Below are 18,435 nucleotides of genomic sequence, written 5' to 3' on the forward strand. Positions count from 1 at the left end.
ATGGGGTGTGGTGGGGGGAGACAGGCCCTGGGATGGGGCTGCCAGCCTCATCCCCAGTCCTCACAGGCTGGAGCCCTGGTGTAGAATTATGGAGGGGGGAGGAGGAGGGCATCCTGGGGAGGACAATGGGGCTTCTCTGGGAGAGAGGCGGACATAGCTGCCAGAAAGATGAGGTGCATAGGTCATTACTCCAAACTCCTGGTACCTCTACCCCAAGCAGGTCACCTTAGTGGCTGAAATCCCCCAGGCAGGTAATCCTAATCCCAAGGTTGTTTTGTGGAGGGTGAGCCAAGAAGGGGGTCATTTTCTAACAATTTTAAAGATCTCACACCAGAGTTCCAGAAGGGGGCAGAAAAATCAGTCCTTTCCCTTCAGTACCAGAGGCCACCAACCCTAAAATCAGCCATCTGGGGTCCAGGGTCACAAGACTTCTAGCATCAGGTCTTCCCCATCACCTTTGGACAGATGGGCAAACTGAGGCAGGCATACAGCTGAAGCAGGACCTTGGGACACCATGTCCAGCACCTGCGGATGGCCCAGCCTCTTCATTTTCCAGGGCGAGGGACCTGCCCAGACCTGCTGGGAGACGGGACTGGCCCGAGGGCCCGGGCCTTCTCCAGCTCTTTAATGGCATCCCGTCTGCAAGTGGCTCCAACAGCTGCTGCCGGGAGAGGGTGGGCTCTGGCCCAGCCCACCCCATCGAGGTGACCCACTTCTGGGCAGGGGTTACTCCTAGGGCTTGGTCAGGAGGGAGGTCCCAGCTTTCAGCCCCCCCCGCCCATCTCTTCCCCTCAGACAAAAGCCAGGATTCAGTCAAGTCTGCACAGAAACTTGTTTCTTCTCTTTGGGGTTTCATCCCAACGTCACTTAAAAAACAGCCAACAAACACGGGACAGGCACACACGTGGGGGGCACGCAAGGCGGAGGTGGGGGCCCTCCCTCGGTGCCTCCGTTCACGGCCCACCCCCCAGGGCAGCTGGGAGGGAGGGCGAAGGCTAAAGCAGCAGACAGTACAGCAGCAGCCGGACAGACGGGGGCAAGCCGAGGGTGGCCTCTCCCCTGCTCTATGGCTTGGGAACCGGGGGTCACCCCGCAGGCTCCCATCCCCCTCAAGGCTACCTTCAGGCACACACAGGAGACCTCCCTCCCCTCCCCCCAACTAAGGCCGCAGGACTCCATGGCGAGGCTGCATCGAATGGACGGCAGGGAGCAGGGGATGCTGGGGCAGAACGGGGAGGGGACAGCCCACGAGACCCACCCAACCTGTTAAGAACACTTCCACCCTCCCCATCCTCCCAACCCCCCAGACTGGGCCCCGCAGGGGCCAGCAGGCAACACAGAGTGAGACAAATGGACGCAATTTAAGGCTGAAGGGAAGGGTAGCCCCGGCCCAGGTTCCTCCTGCCCACGGGAGGGAGACCCCCGAGGTTCCTCCCACCCCGGCTCCAGGCCCTTCCCGGTTCTCTCCCCCTCGCAAGTAGCAAAGCATCCAGTCCAGGGACAGAAAGGGGACCCCTCAGCAGCTGCTCCATCAGGGAGGGAGGGGACGAGGGAGGCAGAGGAGGGAGACAGGAGGGGGGCCTTAGTCGAAGCCCCGCCAGTCGCTGTGTTCCGAGTCGTACTCCAGCTCCGCGCCCACGCAGCGCACCCCGTCCAAGAGCATCGGGGTGCCGTGGTGCCGATCTGGAAGGGAAGGGGCCGGGGTCAGCCGGCCTGCCCTCGGCAGTGCCATGTTACAGACAGGCACTGAGGGAGCCTTCGTCTCCTCCCTGAATCTAGCTTCCTGCCTCTGTGCCCTCCCAGCTTCCAGTCTCTCCAGAGCCCCCTCCGAGGACACACGCGGTCCTGCGAGGTAATGGCCTCCTTTCCCAGCATGGCAGAGGCAGGCTTCCTCCTCTGCAACATGGGGGCTGGATGCATGGACCCCGGGCCTCCACAGAAGCTGCTCTCCAAGCCCCCAGTCCTCCCCTATAACTCTCCGGAAATCGCTGCCCGACTCCATTGGCCAGGGATCTCGGGAGCCAGGTCTCGCCCAGGAGACCCCCCGGACGCCCAGAGAGGCTGCTCAAGGTCACCTGGGTAGTGAAAGCCCAACAGGAGATAACGCTTCCCAGGGGCCACCCCAGCCCCACAGAACCCCAAGGGACGAGGTGACCAGGGAAAACAACCTTCTCTCCTTCCTCCTTTTCTTCTTCCTCCTCCCTCCCCTTTCTCCTCTTCTTGTCCTCTTTTCTCCTTCCCTCCTCTTCCTCCTCCCTTCATATCCATCTCCCCCTCCTTCTTCCTCTTTCTTCTCCCCTCCTCCCCTCTTTTTCTCCCTCCTCCCCTCCTTCTCTCCTCCTCCTTTTCTTCTTTCCCTCCTCCCCCTCCCCCTCCTCCAAGCTTTGGGAGAACAGAGGATCCCCTGAAGTCCAGGAGTGTTCAGGCGGTCACTTCCCTCGGAGGCCAGCAGAGGGAGCAGGGGAGTTGGTACAAAGCCGAGCAGCGGGTGGCTTAGGATCAGGAGCTCCAGAGCGGGGAGCAGCTTGTCCCGGGGCCCTTCCCCCACAGCGCTCCCCAAGCCCCGACACCTCCCCTCCTGACCAGGGCACCCGGGCAGCGCAGAGCTGGGGCACGCACCAGGTCCCGTGACCAGGTCACAGTTTTGTTTCCCTGGGGAGGATCAGGCAAGACAGGAAGGCCGTCTCTTACTGGAGGCTGATTTCCCCCCCCCAGCGGCCCCCTAGCCTGGCAAGCAGCCCCCCCACAAGCCACAGCCCTTTCAACCCCCACCCCAAACACAAAGGCCCCTCTTGGGGTCAGCTGTGGGCCCCCCGGGGCTCTGTCCCCCTCCTTCCTCACCCATCACTCGGGCCTGCAGCACCACCTGGACAGAGGTGTTGTCATTGGTCTCGGAGGCCAGTGCCAGCTCTTCCTTGAGGACCCCTTCCTTGTGGGCGATATACTCACACTTCACGCAGAAGCCTGTGAGAGAGAGACCCCGGGGGGCCCCCAGGGGGTCGCCGTTCTGCCTCTGGGAGACACCCCAGGCTCTCCTGATTTGGGGGTCCCCCAGGGGGTTGCCATCCTGCCTCTGGGGGGCCCACAGACCATAGATCTGGAGCCTTGGGCTGGATGGGAACCAGAGGATCCGATCAGAGGATGGGAACCATAACAAATGCTTTATTCTGTGTGACCTCCGTGGACCCCAGTCTGCTCATCTACAAAATGGGGGGCTGGGGCTCCCAGACCCCTCAGGCCTTTGCCAGCTCATTATCTAGGATTCCATGGTCCTCTGTCTGCACTTAAGGTGGTCCCATAGTGGAGGGAGACAGGACAGGACTGACAGCTGAGGGGGACCTGGGGCAGCCCCTCCCAGACCCAGAGGAGCGCCTCCCCCTAGGCCCACGGCCCACATCCTGAAGGTACCCAGTCAGCAAAGATGTCACACAGTGGCCGGGAAAGGCCCAGGAGCCTGGGAGGAAAGGCCAGAGCACCGAGGTCGGAGGGGAAAGGAGGGCCAGCCCGGTGCACCAGCACCAAACTTGCAAGCCGGGGAGGAGCCCTGGGCGGATGCCTTGGGTGGAAATCCTGCCGAGGGCTCGGTACCCCGTTCTCTGTAGGAGGCCTTTGGGGCCGGTGATCCATATCACGTCCATCGGGGGAAGGAAGGCAGAGGAGCGCCAGGAGCGGCCCCAGAGCCTCAGCCTGCTCCCGGGGGGGGGTTGGGGAGGAGGCCGGCCCCCACTCAGTCTGCGGCAGGCCGCGCCAGGATCTTGGACCACCACAGGCCCCCCAGAGAAACGGGGGCTTCAGTGACAGCCCGGCTCTGCCGTTGGGTTGGGAAGGCTGGGGGAGAGGGGGCCCCCAGACTGAGCCACCCTCCGGCAAAGGCGCCTCGGTGCTGCCCAACCCTCAGGAAGACCGTGTAACTGAGGGGCCCAACACAAGGGGAGGCCCCGCCTGCGGGGGTCAGGGTGACGGCAGGGGAGGCTGGGGAGCACGGCTGAGACGCTCCCTGAGCAGGGGCCCCACTGCCGCCGACCGGGCCCCCCGGAACCAGGAGCCCCCTGAGGGCAGGGCCTGGACCCACCTCTGCCCGCGGCCTGCCTCCCCCCCACCCCCCGACAGCCGCCTGGGGAGACTCACCTTCAGGAACAGGGGTCACGCTCAGGACTTTGAGGTGAAGGTTGGGGAAAGGGAGGGCGCAGATGTTCTTCCCCAGTCTGGGCAGCGGAGGAAGCGTGAAGGTAATCTCGTACTTGTGCATGATCTTCAAGAAACCGATCTGTGGGGGGAGGAGAGGTTGGGGGGCCCCGGGCAGGCAGGCCGGCTGATGCCGCAGGAGCCCCTCCTAGTGTCTCTCTGAGACAGGGGGTGCAGGGGGTGACAGGCTCAGAAGCTGGACAGCCCCGGGGGCCCCGCCCCTCGGCCTCCTGGGCCACTGCTCCCTCTTGGGTAAGAGAGGCTGGAAGGTCTGGCAGGGTCACTGGGAGCAAAGGTCACTGGGAGCAAAGGTCACTGGGAACAGGAAGCACAGGGAGGTCCCACAAGGGCCCGTCCCACAGTCACTGGTCAGTCATGGCCCCCAGAGACCCAGGGAGACACACATGTGCACACCCACACACCCCCAGGACATGGACACCCGGGCAGTGCTTCCTGGGAAAAGTCTGAAAGGAAAAACAATTCTACCTCTAATCGTGAGAAAATGCATCCCCGATACTGGGAGGGAAGGGGAGAGAAGAGAGCCAGAGACAGAGAGATAGAGAGAGACAGAGACAGAGAGAGACAGAAACAGAGAGAGAGAGAGAGACAGAGACAAAGACAGAGACAGAGACAGAGACAGACAGAGAGAGAGACAGAGACAGACAGAGAGAGACAGAAACAGAGAGAGACAGAGACAGAGACAGGGAGAGACAGAAACAGACAGAGAGAGAGAGAGACAGAGACAAAGACAGAGACAGACAGAGAGAGAGAGAGACAGAGAGAGACAGAAACAGAGAGAGAGACAGAGACAGAGAGAGACAGAGACAGAGAGAGACAGAGACAGAAACAGACAGAGAGAGACAGAGACAGAGAAGGGAAGAGAGGGAGAGGGAAATTTTCTGAAATGCCCGGCAATGGGGGAGAAAAGTTCCAAGAGAGAAGGATAGTAGGGCAGGAGCCGAGAGGGAGAGAAAATATGAGAAAGAAGGAAAGAGGGATATGAGAAAAGGGAGGGACAGAAGGGGGCCCTTTGGGGAGTCGGGGAGCACACAGCAGCTTCGCCCCTCCTGCCCCCCAATTTTGTCAGCACTGGCTCAGAGGCCGCCCCTGCGTCCCTCCCCCCAGCCCTCCCTGCTGACCACCACCCCCCAGCTGGCTCTTCGCCTTTCTGTCTGCTTGGCCCCTGGCCCCCAGGGCCCTCTGCCTCCTTGGGTGTTCCTGCTCTGCCGCCTCCCACAGTCTCCGTGCCCTGATGCCCCGACGCCCTCCCCCGCTCTGAGCGGGGACCAGGCTGGGAACGGGGACCAGGCCGGGAGGCTAAGACCTCCGCTGACCCTCCCACCCTGGCCTCCACGGGGAATGCTGAAGGGTCTCTGGGCAGAAAAGGGCCTCCTCTCCCCCTGAGGGCTGGCGGTCTCAGCCCTCCCTCCCCAAGCCCAGCTCCTCATCGCCCGCCACAGTGGAGCCCAAACTCCTTGGCCTGGCACCCAGGGCCCTGCACTACTTGCCCCCCATCCTGGCCCACCCCCCACCACCCCTGCCCACTCCAATCGACATCATGCCCCCAGCCTCTCTAAAGCCCCCCATACGTCAGGCTCTGCCCTCCCTGGGGGGCCTTTCCCTGGGCCCCCTCAGAGGCCGGTCACTTCATCCAACAACCAACGGAGCAGGACTCTCGGCCTCCCCTTGTAATTCGTCTCCTTGAATTCAGTTTGAAAGTGAGAAAAGCTGAATTTGTTCTTTACGTTCAGTGCACGACAGCCCTTTCTAAAAGGAAGGTTCAAGAGGGCCTCCGTCTTCTCCATCCATCCGCCACACACTGCCCCACAGCGACAAGGTCACTCCTCGGCTCAACAACCCTCAAGGACTCCCCGCCGCCCCAAGGACAACATTCAAATTCTCCAACCCAGGGTTTAAGGCCCTGAACAACCAATCAGGCTCCAGCCCTCGTTCACCCTTCTCCCGCTCCCCTCCCCCTTCATGCCCTTTTCGTTCCAGTCAAAACAGACTATCAACCACAAAAACGGCCGAGACTTGGGGAGCGCCCTGGAGTTCACACACGGCTCCCTTGCGGCTCGCAAGCCCCGGGCTCTGTGAGGCCGGGAGGCCGAGGGTTATGGTCCCATTTTACAGATGAACATTCTGCAAGAGAAGCTAGAATTCTCATGTCCAGAACCAGGCCCTTTCCTTTGGAATGAACCTGTGATAGAGAGAACTGACCCCATCACAAGGAAAGCTGGGGTTCCAATTTCACCTCTGCTCTTCGCTCCCCCTGCCACCCCGTCCCTGCCGCCTCATCCCTCTGCGCCTCAGTCTCCTCGTCTGTACAAAGGGGTAACAACAGGGTATCTGCCCCTTAAAAGGCTGCTGGGAGACACGGCAGTGGGTTATCTCCCTTATGCACCCCCCTAAGCGGGTCCCTCCAGCACAAACGGCGGGTCACGCTCCCATTACAAAGATGGCACCTTATCAGCTGGACGCAGGCTGGAGGCTGTGACCAAACCAGGGGGGTGGGGAGGGGATGCAAGAGAGCATCTTCCTTCTCGCTTTAGGACTCGAAGACAATAATCACCGGGTCCTAACTGGGGCCCACAACCCAACTGGCTTTGAGGGGGTCACAAACGGAGCAGATGAGCGCAATGGTTAGGGCATTTTGTGAATGCGGCCCCCTATCGGCCGAACCGGCCCCCCAGAGACCAGGAGAGTGGGCCAAGGACCCGCCGGCGGCTGCAAGAATATACCTCGGATGCACCCCTGAGCTCCCGGGGGGAGAGGGAGGAAAAGCCGAGGGAAGGGGAGGAGCAAGTCATGGATTCCCTAAGGAGCTCGGGCTGTTCTCTCCTCTCCCACCCCACCCCCTCCTCCTCCTCTCCGGCCCCCTCTCCCTATCTTTCCCTTCCCCCTGCATCTCTACAAATCCTCCCCCCAAAGCCCCTCCTCCAAGAAGCCCCCCTTGGCTGCCCCCCATTTGCCCTTGGAAGGGACGATCTGTCTGGAATCTGGGCCAAACCCTCCAGGGCCTCGTTCTCAAGTACGGCAAGAGCCCATCTCCTCCCTTGACCCATTTCCTGGTAACAGAATGTCTGAGCCCTGGGAAGCGGCTGGCGAGAGCCTCAAAGGGGCCAGGACGGGCCGTCCCAGCTGGGGTCTCCGTGCTGAGAGTTGTGGGGCTCGGGCCCCAGGACATCAGGGCGGGGTCCCCCACACAGTCAGTTGGGAGAGCTCTGGGGCCCAAGACAAACGCTGTCCCCCCAGGCCAGACCCGGATGAGGCGTTCTAGGCCCCGACCCAGAGCTCCTCCTGCTCCACCGCTGGGCCCGCAGGAGAAGCAGCTCACCCAGAGCCGGGAAGGCCCCTCAGTCTGCCCTGCCCCCACCCACTCCTCCCCGGGGGTCCCCATCCCAACGGCCCCTCTCAGTCCCCGACAGCGTCCCCGGGAGGCCGGGCTGCCCTCGGCCGCCATCCCCCAGATAGGAAGTCAGGGAGCCCGGCCCTGGGAGGCCCAAAGAGGGGAAGCAGCTGCCGGCCCAACTGCCCACCCGGGGGAGGGGAACGGGAGCCCAGCGGCTGGTGATGAGAGGAGCTAAAAATGGGAGCCCGGGGAGGGGAGGGCGGAGCTTCAGGGTCTACACGGGAGCCCAGGCCCCTCCGGGGAAGGTAGCGGGCTGAAGCCGGGACCTGCCCCGGGTCTCCTGGCCCAGCCACAGAAAGCCCTCCATGGTCGCACTGACCCTTCCCCCTCGCCAGGGTCGGGGATACTGAACACCCCGGGGTCTCCCTGCATCCTCCCCCCTCCCCCCCAGCAGGTCAGGACGCCACCTTCCCCTGCTCACACAGCTCCGAAGGGGCTGAAGCAGGAACAGAATCCAGTCCTCCCGACTCTGAGTCCAGTCCTCCCCAGGCAGTGAGCCCCCTGTGCTCCCCGGGCAGCAAGCTCCCCCCCCCGTGCTCCCCAGGCAGTGAGCCCCCTGTGCTCCCTGAGCAGCGAGCTCCCCCATACTCCCAGGGACAAGCCCTCCCCTCCCCTGTGCTCCCGGGAGTGAGCCCCACCCCCCATGCTCCCCAGGCAGTGAGCTCCCTGTCATCACAAGTCCTCCCATCAGAGGCTGGATGACCACTTATCAGGAGGCTCTAAGGGGGCCTTAGCCACAGGCTCTGGCCACTGGGGTCTGGACCTGGCTGGAGCTAGAAGCCCCTTCCAGACAATCTCATCCAAGATGCGGGTCCCCCACAAGGTGCACCTTCTGCCCCAGGTCTGGGGCTGCTGTGGCTCAGCAGGAAAGTCAGGGTCAGCAGTGGCCCCCCAAGGGGCCTATATCCCTCGTGGGGGGAGGGGAAGAGCCTGCCGGGCGGGTCTAGCCATCGCCCCCTCCTCTGCTGGCGGTGAGCGGGGCCTCCCTCCCCCCCCCCCGCACTCCCCGAAGGCTCCCCGGCTCCCACCTTGACCAGGAAGTTGCCGTCGGGCTCCTGGCACACCATGACCACCGAGTCGTGCAGCTTCTCGTCGAAGTGGACGTGGCTCTGGGAGCCCTCCGTGGGGTGGCTGGTCGTCGCCTCGCTGAAGCGGATGCTGCCCACCTTGGCTTTGTTTCCTGGAAGGGCGGGGGGGGGGGGGGGCAAGCACATGAGGACCTCAGCCCATGGCAAGGGCGCTGCTGGGCTCTCTGCTGCCCCCCGGCCGGGGCGAAGGGGAATGGGCCCAACAGGGGCTCAGCTGGGCCAAGCTTCACCCCCCACACTGGGTGAAGGACCTGGCACTGAGTGGGGAGGAGCCTGGCACCAGTGGGGAGGAGCCTGGCACCAGTGGGGAGGGGCACTGAGTGGGGAGGAGCCTGGCACCAGTGGGGAGGAGCTTGGCATCAGTGGGGAGGAGCCTGGCACTGAGTGGGGAGGGCCTCCTGGAGGCGGCTCCCAGGGCCCGGGGCCAGCCTGTAACCGGCCCCTCTCCTCAGCCAGGTCACTCCTCAGCCAGGTCAGAGTCGAAGGTTCCCAGAGTTCCAGGGTCAGAGAGGGCCGTGGGCCCTGAGCGCGCTAGGGCAGAGCAGACCAGGGAAGGGGACAGGGAGCCCCAGGCCTAGAGGAGACTCGCTCCCGCGGCCCTGGCCCCGTGCTCCCTCTCAGCCTCTTTCTCCCCAGCCCAGTTCTCCTGCCTCCCCAGGACAGGACCGAGCGGCGACCACGGGGCCCAGGAGGCCCGTCCACCTTCACTGGGGGCACCGGCCCAGCCCAGGCCCTCCCTGGGCTCCTCTGACCAGCCCCAGCCCTGCCGGGATCCTCTGCCGGGCACCAGAAGCTCCGGCTCCCAGCCCCCTGACCTCCCCCCCCCCACCCTCAGGGGTCCAGCCATTCTGGCTCCAGAGCCCCCCAGCCCCCCGGGGTCACCTCCCCTTCCCCCGCCTGCATGTCTGTACCCCGAACAACACTTTCTGGGTGTCCCAGGCTTAGTGTGCAGAGCCTGGCACACAGTAGGTGCTTAATAAATGTTAAAGCTTCCTGAACTCAGGAACCCAAAACCGAAGGGGACTGGCTGGTCCGGCCTGAGGAGGATGGGAGTCCCACCCCCGGTCTCCTTCCCCCTGGGCCCCTCCCCCCACACTGTGTCCCTGCAGACTCCTGCTTTCTCATGGCCTGCACCTCCCGGATGGGCCTGCCCAGGGGCTTCACCCGGCGACCCCTCCCAACCGCGGCCTTGCCGGCCCCTCTTGGAGCCGCAGGGGAGCCTGGGGCCGGCTCCGGCCGACCCCACCAGCGACCTCCGGCCCAGGCGTCCCCATAAGGCCGCCGCGATTGCCCCATAACACGGCACCGGGGCAAGCTGGCACAGCTGGTTCTGGCTGAAGCCGCTGCTCCCTTTCCTCCGGGGGCACTCGGTGCCCGCCCCCCGGCACAGGCCCCCCGGCCACCGGCTCCTGCGGCCCAGCCTCCCCCATCTCTGCCCCGGGGCCTGGAGTCCTCCAGGGCGCTGCTCCTCCCCCTGATCTCGGGCAGCCCCGGCCTTCCTGGACAAAGGTCCTCCCTTTGGTCCTCGGCGGGAGGTCAGAAGCAAAGGCAGGACCCGGCTTGACTCCTCCACTCCTCTGGCCCGGATGGGGGAGAAACCAGTCCCTCCTCCGGCTCCTGGGCCGCCGGCAGCTCCCCGAGGTCCGGTCAGAGGACTCTGTGGGCCCCAACCCAACGCCTGCGCCGGACTCACCTTGGGGGAGCCCGAGACAAGCGGGCACGTGCCCGGGGGCAGAGGCCGATGCCGGGCACCCGCGCCCGGGGCCCTCTCCTCCAGCCACTCACCTTTGTTAGCTGTCGCCATGGAGCCCCTGCCCGCCGCCCGTCAGCTGAAAAGCAGAGCTCCCGATGCTGACTCAGCAGCCGCCCATGCTCCGGGGAGCACCGCAGGAAGCTGGGGGAGAAGCAGAGCGCCAGTCAGGACCGCTCCTCACCCATTAAGCGGCTACTGTGTGCCGGGGACCGCGCTGGGGCACACCGAGCCGTCCGTCTGCTGGGGGGGCATTGTCCGGGGCGGGGGGTCCAGGAGGTTAAAGGGGGGCCCGCGGCAGGGGAGCCACAGGGCAGTCAGAGCACAAAGCACCTGAGGCGGGGACCCCTCCTACAGGAAGCTGCCCCCCACCAGGGCAGGGTCCCTCTTCCGCCCCCGGCACCCAGCCTGGCAAGCAGCTGTGGCCCTCACAAGCCCCAGGAGGCTCCCATGCAGGCCGGAGCACTGCCAGGCCAAGCTGGCCCCCCCATCCCGGCCTCTGTGACGCCCTGTCTAGTGCTCCCTCCACGGACCAGGTCCAGGGGGCCTGCAGGGTCAGGGCAGCTCGCCCTTCTCGGGGCCTCGGTTTGTGCTCAGGAACCGGGGACTCGGGAGGTCACACCGTGCGCCCCGTGCCCAGGACCAGGGTGCCCGCCAGGACCTGCCCCACACTCTGGGCCCGCCTCTGGGGCCCCTATGCTGCTAACACTGAGCCCTTCCAGGTCCCATAAAAAGCCTCCTGGGCTCCCATGGAGCCCACCCCCTCACGCCCCCAGGCCTGGAACCCCCCCTCCCACCCTTGCCTTCCCTCCAGGACCCCCGGCAGCTGTGTCCCCTCCAGGCACAGGGGGCGGCAGGGGTCTGTTGGGAAAGGGGACTCACTCAGCGCCCCCCCCCACTGCCCCTCCCTCTGGCCTTGCGTCCCTCCCCGGCTTAGAATCCGGGGCCTCGGCCTCCTTGACAAAGGGCACCCCCTGAGCGATGCCCCAGCAGCACCGTGGGCCCCTCCTGGGCTGCACCAGGAGCCGGGCAGGCGGGGGTCCCCGGGGGGCTTGGGAACCGCCTGTACACAATCGCAGGCCAGCACAGCCCAAGGGACCCCCGGGACCTTGTCCTCCATCTTGGAGGAGAAATGATGGGAAATGACTGTTGGGACGTGGCTTCTGAGCACGGGAGGGCACAGGGCCCTGTGTGGGGCAGGGGGGCAGTGGGAGACCCAGAGGCCCCTCCCCACCAGGCCGGGATCCCTCTCCAGGCTCTCCCCGGATCACTCCGGCCCTCTCAGGCTGCAGGGTAATGGCCCAGGGCCCCCTGGGGCAGGTGCTGATTCCCTATGGGGCCAAGCCCTGGATGGGGCACAGTGCCCCCCGCTCCTGGGGAGCGGCTCTGCAGGCCCCGGGCACAAGTAACATCAGGGCCACTGACCGGGAGCCTCCACGTGCCCCAGAGCCGCTGCCCGGGCCTGGACGGGGGTAAGACAGGGACACGGGAGCAGGGGAGACGACCCTGACGTGTCGGGGGCTGGGCTAATGATGCTACTTGTGACATCATTAAGTGACGATTAGGGGGAAACCACTCGTCCCGCCCTGGGGCTGCCTCCTTGGGCACCCACCTTTTCCGAGCCGGCCCCCCTCCCACCCAGGCAGGTCCTGCTTCCATCGAGGTCCCAGAGGCCCCCAGGAGCCAGAGCAGCGAGCGAAGGCCCTGGCTCAGCCCGAGCCACTGGGGCCTCTTGCGTCCCCAAAGAAGGGGCTCCCGCTGATTACCTGCCGCCCCCCGGATAAAAGCCCCCGAGGGCGGGCCCTGCTTCTGGGACCTCAGCCTCTCACTACGGCAGAAGCACAAGCAGGAGCTCAATACGTGCTTAGACCTCGGACCATCTTCAGGGCCTCAAAGGCGGCAGCAGATCCTTCGGCCCCCGGACTCAGGGGCCAGCGGTGTTGGCGCACTTGGGGTGCCGGGGTCAGGATCCAGGAGGATGACCCCTATGCCACCTGCACCCCACCCAGACCCCAACTAAGGGGGCTGGTGGGCTTGGCCCCTCCTGGCACGATTTCCCGGGCCGGCCGAGTCTGTCCGGGGGCATCGGATGGGGGGTCAGGCCGGACCCGGGGTGAGTGGCCCCCCATTCCTGACCTCCTACAGCGCCGGCTCTTTCTGAGGCCGGGTTACTTTTACTGCCGCCCCCTCCCAGAAAGGCCGGGCCCTGCCAGGACTCGGAGCCACCTCCCCCTCCCTCAGCCCGAGTCACACGCAGGGCAGAGGCCAGATTCGAATCCGGGTCTCCAGGCACCCAAGTGGGCTCTTTCCCTGACGCTCGGCTGGAGGCCCCCGGCTCGGAGAGCTCCCTGCCCCCCGGGACCCCCTCGCCGTCCTCCCTACGGAGCCCGGGCCTCTGAGCGAGGGGCCTGCCCAGGACAGGGGGGTCAGGAGACCGGAGGGCGGCTGCCTTGGGGTCCCCAGCCCAGATCCCGCCCTCTGGCCCGTCCCCCAACCAGGGGAACTCCAGGGTCCCAGGGCTGCAGTCTAAGACTCCTTCCGCCTCATGGGCCCGATCTAGGCCGGGGGCCCAAAAGATCTCAGGCCCCTCATCTGCCATGGGCGGGCTGGGCAAGGTGCCCCCGATGCCCCTCGTGGGCACGTCTGTGCCTGAGCATCGGCCCGGGAGGGAGGTGGGCGCGGGGTCGGGGAAATCTGCTCCCAGGACACCAGAGACCCCCCTCCCCCGAGATGTCCCGCCCCCTGAGGGGCCCCCCAGAGACCCCCAAAGATGCCCCACCCCCTGAGGGACCCCAGAGACAGCCACACCCTCACTTTCTTTTTTTAAACCCCTCAGAGGCCCCGGCTGTTTCCTAAGGAGACTTCCGGCTGTAAGAGTGCAACTGGCCCTGACTTCTGCAGGCCCCACATCTGGGAGTGGGATGGGAGGTGTAACTGGCAGCTAATAGGGCAACTTTCTCTTCCTCCTCCTCCTCCTCCCCTTCTTGCTCCTCTTCCTTTCCTTCCTCCTCCCTTCTCCCCTTTGTCCTCTCCTCCTCCTCCCTCCTCTCCTTTTTTCTCCTCCCTCCTCCTCCTCCCTCCTCTCTTTCCTCCTCCTCCTCCCTCCCCCCCTCCCAGGCTCCACAGACCACAGGCCCCTCTGCCTCAGGGCCCCTGGGGTTTGATCAGGCCCTGGGCCCCAAGGACTGTAACTAGGGCCCTGGGTGGGGGGCCGGCCTGTGCCCCCGGTGGTGGAAGAAACCCCCGGGCTGGTCCCGGCAGGCCAAGCTCCTCCCGGTGGGGGCCTTTATCCTCGGTCACTAACAAGTGGCCCTCCCAGCCCCCAAAGGACCCTTGTGCCTGACTCCCAGCACCAAGCATACAGCAGGCACTTAATAAATGCTTGTGGAAGAGCAGAGGGTCCCAGATTTAGAGCTGGATCTTCCCGGCCTCACTTACGACCCAGAAAGGCCCGAAGGGGGTGCACCCGGGACTGGGGTCAGGACTGGAACTCGGGTGCTCCTCCCCATCCTGACACGGCAAAAGGCTGAGCACCCCTCCCGGCCGGAGACCAAGGCCCAACCACCGAGTAGGAAAGTCCCAGGGGCGGGGTCCCGCCAAACCCCCGCCCGGCTCCATCCCCAGGACCGGGGCGGCCCCCGGGGCCGGGACAAGGGGCCTGACAGGCCTCCCCCTCCGGAAAGGGGGGCCCCAGAAGGGGCCCGGGATCCGGCCCCGGCTAGCCCCTCCCTCAATTTGTAAAATGGGATTAACGGCACAATCTGTGGCTGGAGGGGGAGGCGGGCCTGAACCCCAAACGGGACAAACCCGGGGACCATGAGAGCGCTGGGAGCACGGCCGGCCCTTCTCCCCGGCTCCCCGCCAGGCGGGAACGTCCTCCCCCAGCTCCTCCCAAATCCCCAACTCTGGGACGGCCCCACAGGCCAGGCTCGCAGAGGAGAATCCTGGGCCCGCGCCCACAGAAAGCTTCAGGGCCAGCTTTGAGGGGGTCCCCTGCGGCCATCCCTGAGCCGGCCTTCAGGTGCCAGAGTTCCCCGTACGGTGACCAACGGGCGTCCGGCCACTGCCCGAGCGCTTCCGACGGGCTCCGTGCCCACAAATCAGCCCTCGCCTCGGGAGTCAGAGCCCCGGGTTCAGACGCCCACCCTTCCCAGCTGGGGCTCTGACAGTCTGGAAGATGTTCCCTCCCGCCCAGCCCTTGTCCTCTGACCCAGGGGTCAGCCACTGCCTGCGACGCTGGGTCATAGGGCATGGGGGTCACGGCCTGGTCCCAGGGGTCACGGCCCAGCCCCACAGGAGTCACATCCCGGTCCCGGGCGCTCCAGGTGGAGAGCTGTCAGCCCCTGGGGAAGCCATGGCAGACTGGGGGTCCTTCTCCATGAGCCTTCTGGGCTCATTAAACCTACCTGGGAGCTGGAGCCACATGACCCTGCTGCACCCGATCTCAGGAACCAAAGGCAGCCTCCCCCAGCACCTCCTTCACCCCCCCCCCCACTGAGCCACCCCCAGCCCAAGAAAGTCCCCGAGGCTGCCTCCATCAGGAGGGAGAAGGGGGGCCCCGAGGGGCAGGGCCAGTTCTGAGACCCAGGGCAGCTGCTCCGTGGGACAGCCCCCCCTTGCTGACCTTGGGACCCACAGGCCGGCCCAGTGTCCCGGCAGGTTGGGGCAGGCCGGCTTTTAGGACTCCAGGGAGAGCCTGGAGCGGTCCCGGTCCCGGCCCCTCGGCCCCTGGCCTCCCAGGGACATGCAGCTCCCCATCCTCCCGCTCCCCTTTCCTCAGTGGCCTGGAGGGAGGAGGAGGGAAAGCTGGTGGGGAGGGGGGAGGGAGAACAGGGGCCAGGGCCCCACGGGCAGGCAGCCACATTAGGCCAACCCACTTTCCCTTGCCCTGCAGCCGGCCGGAGGCCCCCCTCCCAATCCCACAGTCACCGAGCTGCCGGGAGCTCGCCCACCTGGCTCCCCCGCCTCCCCAAGCAGCGGGACGGCTGCAAAGGATCAAGGCACCCCAAGGCACCAGGGCGGGGAGGGGAGGGAAAGAGGAGGGGGGGGGAGAGGGGAGGGAGGGCCCCTCCTTGGGGCGTCCCAGGGACCCCACCCCTTTTCCTCCTGGCCAGGCTGAGGAGGGGCCACACCCCGGGCCGACAAGCATTCCAGGATAAAAGGCAGAAGCGGCTTATTTAGGCCTGGGGGGGATTAGCTGGGAACTGCCAGCAAGCCGCTGCCTCCCATTCCTGAAGCACCTTCAACTTGAGTTTTTCCCGATCTGTCCAAGCTCCGGCTGAGAGCTCAAGGGGCTCGGCCCCCCCGCCCCCGCCCCGGGCTGAGGGGGAGGAGGGAAGGGGAGGAAGCACAGACCCTCCCCTCAGAAGGATTGGGAGTGGGAAAGGATCCCACCAGGAGAAGGCAGAGGCGAGGAGGGATGGGGAGGAGGGGGCAGAGGGAGGGAGGAGGGAGGAGGAGGAGGGAGAAGATTGAGATAGGAGAGGGAGGGGGGGGGGGGGGGGAGGGGGGGGGGGGGGGGGGGGGAAAGAAGGGTGGAAGGGCAAGGAAGGAGAAGAAAGGGAGGGGGGAGAGGAGGACGTGAGGGTATTATACGGTACAAAGACAGGGAGGCTCCCATGCTGGGGAGAGGCAGGGAGAGGAGATAAACAGGGAGGACTCTGGCTAATGGGGAAGAAAGGCATTTGCGAGAACAGGGATCGGGAGCAGAGGTCAGCAGGAGGGGCAGATGCCAGGAGCCAGGGCTCTGGCCAGAGGGAGCTGGGAGAGAGGGAAGGAGAAAGGGAAGGAAAGAGGGAGGGAGGGAGAGGGACAGAAAGGAAAGGGAGGGAAGAGAGGGGGAAGGAAAAAGGAGGACTCGGGAAAAAGAGGGAGGGGAGGGAGGGGAGGGAGGGGAGGGGAGGGGGAGGAAAGAGGAGGGGAGGAAGAGGGGGGAAAGAGAGGGACGAGACAGAAAGAAGGGGAGAGGGAGGGAGGGCGGCGGCGCGGGAGCAGGTGCGGCCCTCGGGGGCCGGGCTCGGCGCCGGACGAACGGCGCCCACCACCAGGGGCTCGGGGCCGGGCCCGCCGGAGCCGGGGCAGCAGCCGCCCGAACGCCCGGGGCCGCCGCGGGGCCTGCGCTCACCTGTCCCGACGCGCCGCGCTCCGGAGGCTCCGGCTCGGCTGCGCGGGGCTGGGGCGGCGCCGCAGCAGTTACCGCCGGCCGCTGCTCAGGGTCCGGGCTCCGCACGCGGCTGCGCCCCCTAGTCCGGGCGGCCTCCAGCCTCCCCGGCCGCTTCACACCCACCCCGGACACGCCCCCTCTCGCTCCCATTGGCCCGCGCCGAGGGGCGGGGACTCCTCCGGGTCTCTGCGCCACTCGGGGAGGGCGGTGGGAGGGCCCCCTGCGTGAGGCCAGCCTCGGCCTGGGTCTAACCAATAGGGGTTCCGGGAAAAAAAAAGGGACCCATTGATGGGCGGGACGGGGGCCAAAACCCGGTTTGGAACGCGGTCCGGGGGCGGGGGGTGCGGAGGGGACCGGCCCCGGGTGCGCGGGTCCGGCCCGCCCCCCCTGCCCTCCCCGGCGCCCGGCCAAGGAGCCCCAGACCGGGCCCCCCCACTGCCCCGGCCAGTCCGGGGCGCGACCCCGCCCCGGGGGAGCCCCGGGCCCGGGCCCCGGGCCCGTCCCAGACACAGCGCACGGGCTACAAAGGGCGCGGCACGGAAGCCAGGGGTCAAGGTGCGGACCTCGGGACTAATCCCGGGCCGCTGTCCCGAGGAGGAAACAGGTGCGGGGTGAGAGCTTTCCCGCCAGCTTTGTGTTTGCACGCTCCAAACATCTCGTTTAATCTCACAACAATCCAGGGACCCGGTTTGCGGAAATTGTCCCCATCATCCCTGTTTACCCTTTTACAAAAAAAAAGCCAAAACCCGTTTCGGGTCCTTTAGGAGGTTTGGGGGCTTTTCTGCCCGTTTTCCCACCTAGCACAGTGATTGGCGCGTAGTAGGCACTTAACAAATGTCCTGGACTTCACTTGGGTTTTAAAGTCACTTTTCATTATCGTTGTCCAAGGCGAGAGACAGAGAGGAGGAAGAAGAGACACAAGAAGGGAGAGACAAGACGGGAGAGAGAGAAACAAAACAGAGAGAGGGGACAGAGACAGAGACAAGAGAAGAGAGAGAGAGACAAAGAGACAAGAGACAGAGACAAGAGAGACAGATAGAGAGAGAGACAGAGGGGAGACAAGAGAGAGAGACAAGAAGACAGAGACAGAGAGAGAGAGACAAGAGAGACAGAGACAAAAGAGAACAGAGAAAGGAGAAGAGAGAGAGAGAAGGGACAGAGGAGAGAGAAGGGAAAAAAAGAGACAGAGAGGGAACAAAACAAGAGAGAAGGAGAAAAAGAGAGAGAGGGACAGAGAGACAGACAGACAGAGAGAGAGACAGAAAAACAGAGACAGAGAGGAGAGACAGAGAGAGAGACAGAGAGAGAGAGACAGAGAGAGAGAAATAGAGAGAGACAGAGAAACAGAAACAGACAGGGAGAGACAGAGAAAAGAGGGACAAGAGAAGACAGACGAAGAGACAGAGAGAAGAAAAAAAAGACAGAGAGAGAAGAGAAAACAGAAAAAGACAGAGGAACAGAGAAGAGAAGAGGGACAGAGAGAGAGAGACAGAGAGACAGACAGAAAAACACAGAGAGAGAGACAGAAAAACAGAGACAGAGAGGAGATAGACAGAGACAGAAAGATAGAGAGATATAGAGAGAAACAGAGAGAGAGACAAAGACAGAGAGAGACGGGGGAGGGGGGCGGGGCAGAGGAGACATTTGAATCCATTGTACCCAGAGTCCAAATATAGTGGGAGTAGGCTCGCTTTTCCCCGGCTGTCCACCGCCTGCCGCCCTGCCCCCATCCCCATGGGAAGCAGGCGGCTTTGTCTGTCGGCTAAGAACCGTAAAGGAGAGTCTGGAAGTCCCCCGCCCCACCCACCCCCAGCAGGCTGGGAAAGCCAGCCTCATT

At 64.9% G+C, this 18,435-nt stretch overlaps 1 protein-coding gene across 1 annotated transcript; it reads right to left on the bottom strand.

Annotated features, from left to right (window-relative positions):
* Positions 1–808: 808 nt before the first annotated feature.
* On the bottom strand, positions 809–16,731 carry C2H20orf27 (chromosome 2 C20orf27 homolog). The gene is made up of 6 exons (XM_031949747.1): positions 16,560–16,731; positions 10,471–10,579; positions 8,626–8,777; positions 4,129–4,267; positions 2,842–2,964; positions 809–1,683 (listed from the first exon to the last, which is right to left on the bottom strand). The coding sequence occupies exons 2-6, from the start codon at positions 10,487–10,489 to the stop codon at positions 1,583–1,585; spliced, it is 534 nt and encodes a 177-aa protein (XP_031805607.1). The 5' UTR covers positions 10,490–10,579; positions 16,560–16,731; the 3' UTR covers positions 809–1,582.
* Between the last annotated feature and the right edge of the window lie 1,704 nt (positions 16,732–18,435).

Source organism: Sarcophilus harrisii, chromosome 2, assembly GCF_902635505.1.
Source record: "Sarcophilus harrisii chromosome 2, mSarHar1.11, whole genome shotgun sequence".
NCBI classification, from domain to species: Eukaryota; Metazoa; Chordata; class Mammalia; order Dasyuromorphia; family Dasyuridae; genus Sarcophilus; species Sarcophilus harrisii.

Bases quoted from the DNA above. Each gene is read 5' to 3' on its own strand.
- C2H20orf27 (XM_031949747.1), bottom strand. The intron at 4,268-8,625 runs GTGGGAGCCGGG...CTCCCCCCACAG, and splicing joins ACGGCAACTTCCTGGTCAAG to ATCGGTTTCTTGAAGATCAT. The intron at 2,965-4,128 runs GTGAGTCTCCCC...TCTCTCTCACAG, and splicing joins CGTGACCCCTGTTCCTGAAG to GCTTCTGCGTGAAGTGTGAG.